Source organism: Thunnus albacares, chromosome 17 (genome assembly GCF_914725855.1).
Source record: "Thunnus albacares chromosome 17, fThuAlb1.1, whole genome shotgun sequence".
Lineage (NCBI taxonomy): Eukaryota > Metazoa > Chordata > Actinopteri > Scombriformes > Scombridae > Thunnus > Thunnus albacares.
This window is the reverse complement of record NC_058122.1, coordinates 11017009-11029117: the sequence shown is the minus strand read 5'-3', so window position 1 is coordinate 11029117 and position 12109 is coordinate 11017009. Positions and strand designations below refer to the sequence as shown.

At 38.9% G+C, this 12109-nt stretch overlaps 1 protein-coding gene across 2 annotated transcripts in view; it reads right to left on the bottom strand.

Moving 5' to 3' along the window:
* Positions 1-1744: 1744 nt before the first annotated feature.
* Positions 1745-12109, bottom strand: part of LOC122967748 (alpha-1,6-mannosylglycoprotein 6-beta-N-acetylglucosaminyltransferase B) — a 63583-nt gene continuing 53218 nt past the window's right edge. For both annotated transcript variants that reach the window (XM_044332540.1, XM_044332542.1), the window contains 5 exons: positions 11958-12104; positions 10966-11082; positions 8291-8365; positions 3091-3362; positions 1745-2439 (listed from right to left, as the gene is read on the bottom strand). In XM_044332540.1, the coding sequence (XP_044188475.1) occupies positions 2241-2439; positions 3091-3362; positions 8291-8365; positions 10966-11082; positions 11958-12104 (810 nt within the window). In that variant the 3' untranslated portion in view covers positions 1745-2240. The remainder of the gene's footprint in view (positions 2440-3090; positions 3363-8290; positions 8366-10965; positions 11083-11957; positions 12105-12109) is intronic.

The following is a 12109-nucleotide window of genomic DNA, read 5'->3' as shown; positions in this document are numbered from 1 at the left end:
ATTTACTCCCTACTGATGTCACTGGCAGACATGAACATGATTGGCGTTTATTTATGAATATATTGGTCATATACAATATGGTACAAGATGGTCTTCTATTTTGTTTGTTTTTTTGGGAAATTCATTATTGAACAAAATATCTTTCATCATTGTACTGTCTGTTACTGTCTACCATAAGTCCTGCTGCCTGAAGAACACACAACAACAAGAAGAACACGTAGCAAAATTGAAATTCAGAAAGCAAAGACTGTACAAGCAGAGTGGACAACAGGAGCAACATTGAATCTTTACCTTCTTAGGTATGTTAGCAAAATATTTAAAGATAATACGGTAGAAAATCAAAATTTGCTTTTTTCAGTTTGCCTTTCATTATGTGACACTTGATAATGGGTGGGCACCACACTGCAGAACATTTACTCAAGAATTGTACAATTCTGAGGTACTTTACTTTAATGCTGCTTTATACTTCATCTTGATTCATACAATCAATGGGAAATACTGAGATTTGTTTTACTCCACTAGATAGATATTAGACAGCTAAACAGTAGTTCTTAGATACTTTTCAGATTAAGATTTCACATTAAAATTATAAATTGTATTATTAAAGATTTATACAGTTATTTCCAACCTTTTTGGCTGTGGCCCCCTTTAAAAACACACAAAAGCACTCGTGGCTTCGTGACACATATCAGATGTCTATGAGTTGTTAGCAGATGCAATAAAGAAAGATTTCCCCTCAGAACTTCTCAGATGGTTTCTTCCAAATAACAGTTTCAAAAAGCAATATTTCATAAAAAAAACAGCAAAGTTTTAAGTTAAAAAAAAACATATAACTTTGTGTGTCTGAACTTTTGTTTTTTCCTCTTGCCAACCCCAGTACTCATCTCACAACTCCTCAGATCTATCTTGCGACCCCAAGGGGGGGTCCAATCCCTTGCTCGGGAACTTAATTATAAAGGAGTTAAAAGTAGCTTTACCTTGAGCGGCTACAACAGTAAAATGCTGCTTATATGCTGATATATCAGTATTAAAAACCCACAACAGTCACGGGGGTCATTTTTCTGCATACTTTCAATACCTCAATTATATTTTGCTGATGATATTTTGTAATTACAAGTACAACAATATTATGGCACCTTATTCATGAGTGATACACCAAAATAATATTGTGATTTGGCAAGTTGAGGAAGCTCTGATTCTATGTGCCGCTGCCACACATACATACACCCATCAGTTGCTGTAATACTGCAGCTCATCTCTTATTGTCTCTTTATAGGAGGTTCATGTCTGCCTCTGTAATTTTCGCCAATAGTTCTGCTGTTAAAAGGATGTATATTTTTATCTAGAAAAGATGACACAATGTGGGTTTCTGTGAGGCCTGGACTCTGGAGTATAAATGCTGCTGTGGAATATTGTATTATATACAAACAAACATCTTCTTCAGTTAGAGCTAAGGGCGAGTCAAAAAATACCTCTGGCAACCCAAACACTATTGTGATCTTGTATCCAAAGACTGCTTTATAAACTAATGAGTCTGAGCCAGAAGTATTTGCATATAAATCACAGACTGAAAGAAGTAATTAGAATATTTCCCCACACTTGCCTGTGTGAAATTGACCATGAAAGATTGATGATATCTCCTAATTTAATTGAGTCCTACTTTATAAAAGGCAATGAATTATAATAATTTCCACCCATGTCCTGTTATAAATGATGGCAACATCCTTCTTTTTTTTCCCTGTATTTTATTAAACAACACTTATATACAAATATATTCGTTACAGGACATGTAAAATAGTACATCTCAACATGGTGTAAATGGCTTTGGGTGCATCTAGTACAAATGTCCAAACTCCACTATGATACTGTAGGAATTCACACAACACTGGGTAAACACTTGTGAAACTGAGGCATGAGGCTTGATTACTCATGACTTCTTTACTAATCTAACTGATCCAATAAATGATACATTTCATTTACACTTGTGTAACGACTGTGGTCCTAATGCAGCCATGTAAACCTTTAAAATGAGGCTTCAAACACACCAGATTCAAAGTACAATCATGCAGTTCCCTGAGAGGTATTACCACCTTACCTACTTTGGCATGATGTGAAGGATTTTGCACAATGGCACTGAGTCCCAGGTCAGAGAGGTTTTACTATAGACTCTCCTCATCAAAGAGAGTCTCCTGGGATAGCCTGGATTTTGCTCCGTCGTCCATCCAGGGGCTGTCCTACGGTCATAGGCAGTCTTTGCACAGTGCCACCTGGCCGTTACGATAGTCTCTACAGGGGCAAAGACGCTGGTATTTGGCGCTGGAGCCGGCACAGCTGAACAGCAGCGGGTCCTGCTGCAGGGCACATTCAGCATGTTCAGCTGAGAAGGCAGGGAAGAGGTGGTTCATCTCTGACTCCACTCCCTCACACTGGAATTCCAGCCTTGGAAGCAAAGACAGAAGAGGAGGACTAAGTTTATAATATATCAATAAATATCTTGGAATAATTATACCAATCCAGTATTCCTATTAATTTATTTTTCAAGTTTAAAGGGTATTAATTATATTTAATATTAATGTTAGCAGGAACGCCAGAGGGCATGAGTGATTATTCCACTAATATATTTAATATTAATGTTACAGTGTTGCCTCTAGGACCTCAGGAGTGAAGGGGAATAAAAGAGGGAAAGGGTGAGCTAGTGTCTTCTTCTGTGCTTTGTGCTGCTGCATAATTTTGAAACCTACAAGTGCGAATGAGGCGTGACACTGTGTGGAGAGAAAGTTAGTCAAGTTTATTGTTTGTAGGATTAATATTCTTGAGATGCATCATCTCCTCTAGACAATGCTGTGTGGCTGGAAAATAGAGGAGTACTAATTTCTTTATTATGTTTACTGTAATCACTCAAGTGCTCGTGTTTAGTTAAAGGAGACTCTTCTCATAAAAAAACTCATACCTTACAATTCTGTTACATTATGTAACAGAGTGACAATGTTGCTATAATGCAGTGTTATTCTGCCATATGAAAAGCTAAAAATGTGCAGGGCCAAACTTTGTGCACAGTCATTTTATAAATGATCCAAACAGACATCTTACGCGCTGAAGGCCTCCTTAATGTTGATGAAACGATACAGGGCTGGTTCGCAGATTAGTCCGGCATTCTGGCATGCCTTCACACATGACTGGCCCTCCAGCGAAGCCAAAAGCCGCAGTGCACTAAGGGGAGGCCAGGATGTGTAGGAGGTGGCATTGGGGGCCCAGCTTAGGATGCTGGAGTTGGGCAGGAGGATGAAAGGGCTGGGAGGGCTGCTCAGCCAAATCCTAGAGGAGTTCACCGGAGGAAACGGAGCTTCAGGAGAACAAAAGTCCTGCAGGTGCAAAGATGAAATGACCCTGAACAGCAATACTTTCTGTGTTATATTGCAAACACTTTGACCTGTCAGTTAAAATAAACAGTACCTGTATGCTCCACAACAGAGCAGTGACAAATGACACATTTAGCCGAGCAACACATATAACTTCTGGATAGCTGACACAGGAAATAATAAAAAACTATTACAATATAAAGGTGCTTATCAGAGCTGACAAGTACTCATCAATCTTCCAGGAAATGATATGAATGCAGTTATGCCACCCAATAACAAATGAGGCTTCGATGCAGAATTATGCTCTGGTGAGAGCTCTGATTAGATTCCCCCTCCAGCTGGGGCTATTCATAAGACCTAGGTAATAACATTTCTCTGACATGTCCCTCTGGCCTCCAGACCCGTTTATTAAACAGGCTCATAGTGCCCACAGGCAATAACTAGGCTTCCGATCTCGCCATCTCTCTCGTCCTTCCACTCCTAAACAGAAACATCCGTGATCCAAACACACACACACACACACACACACACACACACACACGCACGCGCATAACACACACCGCTCATCAAAAATATAAGGGGGTATGGAAAGAGGTGAGGTGTGTCGAGACGCTACCATTTGTAATTATATTATTTTTACTCAACCAAACAGCTTATGTATAAATGTGCATGTATTTGGATTTAAATCTACAGCTTGAATTCCCTGACTTCTTAGGTTTTATTCTTCCTTGCAGTCACTGTGATTGTTGAGATGGTACATGTATTCAAACACAGACCCTCTTGAGACAGATTAAAATCGTGTGTATGTGTTAAATCTTTATGTGATTATAGCAATTTTCAAATGATTCTGATTGCATAAGTTTGTGTTTATGGAAAAACGAGACAGTCAGCCCCAGACTCAAGTCAGAAATTTTACAATCCTACTCATAGAGGACATAAAAGAAAATTTGAAACAAACCAGGGTCTTATTTCTATTTTTGTTGATTTGATAATATTTTACTCAACAACTTAGTTGCTGAGATATGGGGATTGCCCATCTGTACTCCACTCTACTGTATTGATATTGTTGCATCCCCAGATCTCAGCAATTAAATTTTGTGTCAAAATTAATAACACTAACAGCTAAAACTATTAAAAAAGACACAGGGTTTGAAAATCTGCAATTTTCCTTTCATGTAAACATAACCCGGTTTCCAGCGCCAGTGAATCATATTTCTGGCTTTATTTACTGAGTCCTGGCATTACCCCACTTGGACTAAGTTATTTAATATCACTGCTTGTTCCAACAGACTCAGAAATGTTAAATCAATCATAGAAACACACACAAACTTGTCTTACCAAAATCTCATGCTGCAAGGGAATGCAGTCTTCATTTACATCTAAGAACCCCATGAACCCTTAGAAGAAACTGTCCTCACTCACTAATGTCTTTTAATAATAAAAAATAATTACTCTCCTCCTTATAGTTAGCCTCTTTCCTCTTTATATGTAGGAATAAACTCCACCAGGTTCTTTCCTTAAATAAGAAATATCAAGTAGTTTTTCAGATGAATGTTTTCTCCATAATTATAGGGATACAATTAAACAAAACAGATATCTAAAGGTGTGAAATGCATATTTGTGCACTGCTGCATGTGTGATCACACAATCATACAGTCTAAGCTTTCAGGAGAAGAGACTGAGCTGCCATAAGAGGATATTGTAACCTATATGTAATATGAGGGGTCACCGTGGACGGAGACGAGAAGAAGCCATGGTGGGAGATAACGAGGATGAGAGATATAGTCAGAGCGAGTAGAAAAACGAGCGTCTGACTTGAGAAGTTAGAAATAAAATTGGAAAAGTCTGAAATGGGGAAAGAGGAGGTTAGAAAAGTGGAGAGAAAGAAAAGAAAAGGAGAGGAGTCTGATTGGGAGTCTGACCTTGTACACGCCAGATGGGCAGTCACAGTCAGTCAAGGCACACTGAGTGTGTAGTGTGTGGTGTGTGTGCGTGTGTGTGTGTGCGCATTTCTGACAGTGAGGGAAAGATAGTGTCAGAGCAGAGCAGAGGCTAACACATTTCCTAAACCTGCCGCCGCCAGACACTATACCGACTGTCACAACATGATAGATGCGCCAGAGGACGACAACATCTGTAAATACGGTACAGTATATAAATGGGTGTTTTATTCTGTTTGGAAGTAGGAAATCTGCTTATACCGGACATAATAACAACATATTTTGATTACTGTTTAATTCCCATTTTGATGTGTGTAAAGTGTTGGATAACAAGCCCATTTTTATGTATGAACTTTCATCACTGTCCTCGAGGAGCATCACTGAGAAAAATTAATCACCGTGTTAGTCTATTAAGCTTGCAGCTGGCATCTGCGAGGGATTTAATAGCTGACCCAGGCAGTGTAGCTGAGGAATAAATGTTGTGGCTGTGCAAATAAGAAACCCCAGAAAGGGAACTCCTTAAATGGAATTTCAGCATATCAATTGAATTGAACATGTGAAAAACTTTGTTTAAATTGCTCCAAACACACATGGAAATGAACACAGTCACCACCACTGTATCAGTCGACACATTCAATTCATAGTATGACACATACTGTTTGTAGAAGAAATGTATCTGTTCTAAGAGATGGACAACTGACAAATAACTAAAAAGGCTTCAGAAACACTTAAGAAAATGGTTTTGGTGTTGTTGCTCTCACGAACAAGGATAGAAAAAGCAACAGCAAGCTCCTCCAAATCAGTTCAGGCTTCAGAGAGCAGCCAATTAATTCCCCTCTCCTGTCAACAAAGAAGCTGAGACAACTCAGGATGGACTAACCTGATGAGCAGAGGTGAATATCCTAGTCCTTAAATATTATGCTTCCTTCCCCCATTCATATTCCGTCCTTGTATTGTAGGAGAGCCAGGAGCGACCCGGGTGTCCAACCAGTTGCACCACAAAAACCACATTCAAATTATATTGAATGCAAATTAGTTGCATTTAGCAGCTATAAACTATGATATGTGCCAGAAATCTGAGAGAACTAATAGTTTTAAAAAGCTCAAATAATCTCTGGCGAAACTGCAGTTTCATCAGTCACAAATTATATAAGTGAATACTTGTTGCTCAACACCTGAAGGCTTCAAAGATGGCTCTGAAAAATGTGCAGCTTCCTCTACTACAGCGACCCAAAAAAACACTCAAACCAAAGAAACTCTTCAAACCACTGCTGTTGTGTAATCCACTCTGCTGCCCTTCTGTATACTCAGTATATTCCAGACACTTGTGTTTTCCCCAAAATAGGCCAGAACCAAGCAGGTATTTCTGGATCTAAAAAGTGACACTAATGCAGAAGTGCCTTAAACCTGCATTCTCTCTAATGGCCATCAGGGGGCGCCTCCACTGGCTCCAAAAAGAAGTCTGTTAGTATTATTAGTATCTATGAGAAAATTACCCTACTTTTCACTTGATTTATTACCTCAGTAAACACTTTCCTAATGAGTTTATAGTCCCAATGGCGAGTTTCAAGTCTTCTTCAATACAGCATGATGTTCATTTTGTAAATTATGTTCCCATTTAATCTAAATTTGATGATAAAGCAGGGTATGCTTTAGGGCGTGGCTTAGTTGTGATTGACAAGTTGCTACCACGGTGACGACATTGGTTAGGTAACGTAAACATGGCGTAACCCCAGATTCACAAAGTATAGGTGTAGCCATAGCCGTCGCTTTTTCAGTGCGTTTTCAGTCCATGAAAGTTAATTGTAACATTTTGGTCGCCTAAAAAAGTCTTATTCAGGATTAGGTTGTACTAAAAGTTTTTGCGGTAAGTACATTTCCTTTTAATGGTTCCTTTTTAATGTTTTTCGATAGCAAAAATTAGCATTGGCATTTGCATTATTACAGTTGACCATAGATTGTAAATGCACTGTGCTAACCAAGCTAGCAGCTAGTGTCAGGGTCAGCTCCACCCTCTCGTCCAAATATGGTCACTTCTCATCACTTCTGGCTCCAAAAATCCAACATGGCGATGGTTAAAATGGCAAACTTGAGGCTTCAAAACGGGAGTCAACAAACCAATGGGTGACGTCATGGTGGCTACGTCCATTATTTTTTACAATCAATGGCCATAACGTAGCTAAAATACACAGTTCCCATTTACTGCTTGTAATTTAGTTGTTTACATTTGTAGCATGCAACTATGTTAGCTTGTATTGGTTGCAAACTACATGTGCAAGGAATACTTCAAAAGGGAATTAAGGAATAATCAGACGAATCAGAAGGTTGGTGGTGTGATCCCCGGCTTGTCCAGTCCAAATGTCAAAGGGTCCTTGGGCAAGACACTAAACCCCAAATTGTGTGTGTGTGAATGGGTGAGTGAGTATTAGAAACATTGTAAAGCATTGTATTGCTCCCAATGAGCAGGTTGGCACCTTGCATGGCAGCCTCTGCTATCAGTGTATGACTGTGTGTGTGAATGGGTGAATGTTGACATGTGTTGTAAAGTGCTTTGAGTGGTCAGTAGACTAAAAAAGCTCTATATAAATGCAGTCCATTTACCATATATCTAACTGTATATTCTTCGTATACATGATCTTGTTTTTCCTTTTTAATTTCTTCTTTAGTGCTACTTTCTGTACTTTGTTCTACTTTATTGCCAAATGCATTGTTTAATTCTACTCTAATTTAAATTATTTTAATATTTGTAAATACTTTGTCTATGCGTGTAGTGTGCAGGGAGCTACAACTGCATTTTATTGTGCAATCTCGCATTGTATGACAATTAAAATGAACCTTGAACATTCAACCCTAAAATTATTATTAACACAAGTTGACAGGCAACATATGCTTCAACAGATACCGCATCCAATTATTATTGGACTGTCTATTATAGTATTACAACCCCAAAAGCATCTTTGCCTGCTGATTTGGTTGAGTTTTGAGACTCACCTGGTTCTGGATGTAAGCATGAACTCTTTCAAGCATCCCCTCACAGGTGTACTCATAGGGCAAGAATGGCTCCACCTGCACACACAGATGTGCAAACAGATGAAGAAACAGTGGGGGAGTGTGTGTGTGTGTGTGTGTGTGTGTGTGTCTACAGAACCAAGCCATTGTAATTACAGCATCTGAGCATCTGATAGTTAATCAAAGCTGACACATTCATTAGCGTAATTGTGAGAAGCTTATATCATGCCACAAGCTCCACATTAAAATCAATGACCTAATACATCACAGGTGACAGCTTTGAAAATTGATTTCATTATTTTTAGTGACGACTACATCAATATGTCAAACAATGGATTAAACTGACAGTGGACCACAGGTCAACCCACTCTTAGGAGGCTGGTGTTTTTGTGCATTCTGGGTCCTTTGGGTCCAGTTATAAGTGTCTCTGTCACTCAATGTCTGACTTTTGATGGCAGATAATGGATTAAAATTCACTGAGATAATCAATCAATAGCTTTTCCCCTTCTTTCTAGCACTTTATGCAGACAGTGACAGAAAGATACACTTGTGCAGGTTGATGTCTTTAGAGATTTATATTAATTACTGCATTTTAAAGCCTATTGTAGTTTGACAACATCAATAATTATGAAGGCTAGCATGTCTTCAGTTGGTTTGTATGGTGGATCCCTGGTGGAGAATATCTTCTGAGTGTCTCCCATGGTATTAAAGTGAGATCTCATTGTTTACTATCAGGGTACTAAAGCATTCAGGCTTTTAAATTGATAAATGGTTCCTTTTAGTGTTGTGTTCCTTTTAGCACTCTCTTATTACTTTATTTCATCCGAGTTTAATGAAATGTATCTGGCACTTCATCAGCTATTCCACAATGCAATTTGCCTTTTGGGCATCTTTGGATAATAGAATGCAAGAGAGAGAGAGAGAAAGAGAGAGAGAGAGAAAATTCTTCATAGAGGGTGATTTGAATTCAGCAGTGGAAAACATTTTTTTAAATGACAATGCAATTTATATACATAAACTAATGGCATTGCTTGGCCACAAAAAGATGTGAGCGACATTTATTATTTCATGCCATCATTGATGACATAAAATGAAATGCAATCTCATCCACATTCCTGGGGCGAGTTGGGAGCAGCCACATCCACCAAAAAAAAGGCTCACAAGCTCAGGTGGTGAGTAAGATCGGGCAGGTGTGCTTCTTTATCAGCTGCCTGTTTCTTTATTTCCATCATGCACTGTTGCCATGGCGCCAATAAAATCGGAGGCAACAGTGTTTCAGGCTGGCAGGCAGCTATTGAGCTCAAAATCAACAATATTAACAGCAGCAGTACGAACAAACCTTATCCAAAGACATGTTGAGTAAAGAAAATTATGTGCTGAGCCAGCTGTGAATACATATAAATAGTGTCACTGTGTGCTAGTAGCCAGCCTATCAATTGTGCTGCACACTGTAAAAAAAAAAAAAAAAAAAAAAAAAAAAGTACATTTACATACGGTACCAGTCAAAACAAAAATTTTGACTGGTACTGTACAATGTACTGTATTTTTACAAGACTGTGTTAATACACTGAAATTTCATTTTACTGTTAAAGTCTATAATTACAAAAGCAGCGTGTCTGTCTTTTAAAAATGATGTGAAATGATTTGTGAAGTGATTTCACAACAACGCTGTATTTTTACAAGGTTACAAGGTTTTGTTATACGTAGCTGCAGTCTACATATAACGAAACTACATAAGCTTAAATACTATGATCAAAACACAGGATATTCTTAAAACACACATTCTATACTTGTTTAACATTTCAGACCATGGTCTGTCTTTTTGAATTCTCATTAGGCACTAGCTCTGTGTCTCGGTAAGTACCAGTTTCACACAACTAGCCAGGTCAGCTAGTGCCCCACCTTCTTAGCACAACTACAAATGACAAATGACATGCACTATTTTCCATTTTGTCTGTTTAGGCACACATGCTTGTCAAAATGATGGAAAATAAAGCTGGTCTTAGTTCCAATTCATCTTTTACATGTAAGTCAGTCTGTCTGTGTGATTAGTGTTGTTTTTCCTTCCCTCAGGATCCACTTTTTAAGCATTTACAGTGCCATAACGGGTACTTCATTTTTCCTCTATCAGCAGGAAACACAAGGTCTATTTAACACACCTGGCAGGTAGAGGTACACATGCATCTTGGCACTGCGAGAGGCTTGGCTTAGCTGTAGCGCGGTGCTGTTCTGGTGGCAGATTGAGCACAGCATGATTGATTAATATGATCTGCTGCGGACAATGCTTAATGCCTGTGGGGCAGACCTCTGGAAAGCTGCCATGTAAACCCAGGTGTGGGCACAGTTTACATACTGAGCCACTCAATATCTCTAGCAATTAGCGGTGCGTAGAGCGTAGAGCGGAGAGCGGAGAGGGAGCCAGCTAAGCATTTTGCTGTAATGTCGGATGCCGTGATCAAGAGCTCTATTAAAGGCTGAGGGCTTCAAAAGTGGGTCAAACCAGAATATGAAGTGTGCTAGAGCAAATTATGCTCTCACCTGCACTATTGTGCAGTATTGTAATATATACTGTGGTAGAACAATATTGGAGGACCATTATTTTGTTGAATGAGCAGTAGTGGGTATGGATGGAAAACACCCCCAAAAAATCAACATACATTGATTGCCATGATCTCACGGATGGTTGCATCAAACTCTTCGGAGTTATTGAAGTCGATAGTGATGACATGCGGCCTGCCAATGTACTGCTCTGCATAGGGATGTTGAGAGGACACCTGACAAGGAATGAAAGAGATATTTTCACAATCACAATAATAACCGTTCAACCAAACAGTTGGAGATCACACAGTTGTATAGGTGTGGCATTTTTATTTATACTATGTATAGTATGAATTGTAGATAAACATTTGAAAGTGTGTGCATATGTGAACAGATGGTCAGCTATTGAATGACTGTATTATGTAACAATGTCGCTAAAGGATTTGGATGGTGATTTTCTATATTTTTCTTGTCAACAAATCTCAAACCAACAATGAATTGATCAACTTACAAGTATTGTGTGTAGTAAGTACGATATATTCCTCTGTGCTATAGACAACTGTTGTTATGCAAAAACTATTACAAACACGTCAATGAGTCACACCATTGCACTGGGTGACATGTTCTTTCATCCCAGAGACTATGATTATGGTTATGTAAGTAAGTAAGTAAGACACCACTGTTAAAGTCAAGAGGTTGTGATATGTAGCACAACAAGCTAGCAATGCTCTGTAAATAGAACCGCGTTTGTCTATTGAACAAGGAACTACTTTCAGGAGCCTTTGGAGATGTTTCTAAACAAACTACAATAACCATACTCTTTGGGGTGAAGGAACATGTCACCCAGTGCAATGTTGTGGATCACTGACTTGTTTTTAACAGTTTTTGGACAATGGAGGTCTATGGCAAAGAGGAATACCATATATCAGGCTTTGGATACACACACAATACTTGTAAGTAGGATGAGTTCATTTTTGTTTTGGCTCTGCACATGAGATTTGTTGACAATAAGAAAAATATAGAAAATTGTCAACTTTATCCTTTAACCATCACATATACTACTGAGAGTGCTCATCATGCTCACTGATAAGATAGTGACAAGTGCATCTACCTTTCTGGAGGTGGGCTTCCCTCTGAAGAACTCATGATTAAGGGAACTGTGAGGGGGATTGAACTTGGGTTGCAAGAAGATGCAGCCATTGGCTATGGCCTCCAGAGGGGCGGGACCTTCGTATGGGAAGCCAAATCCAATGAACAGCTTGA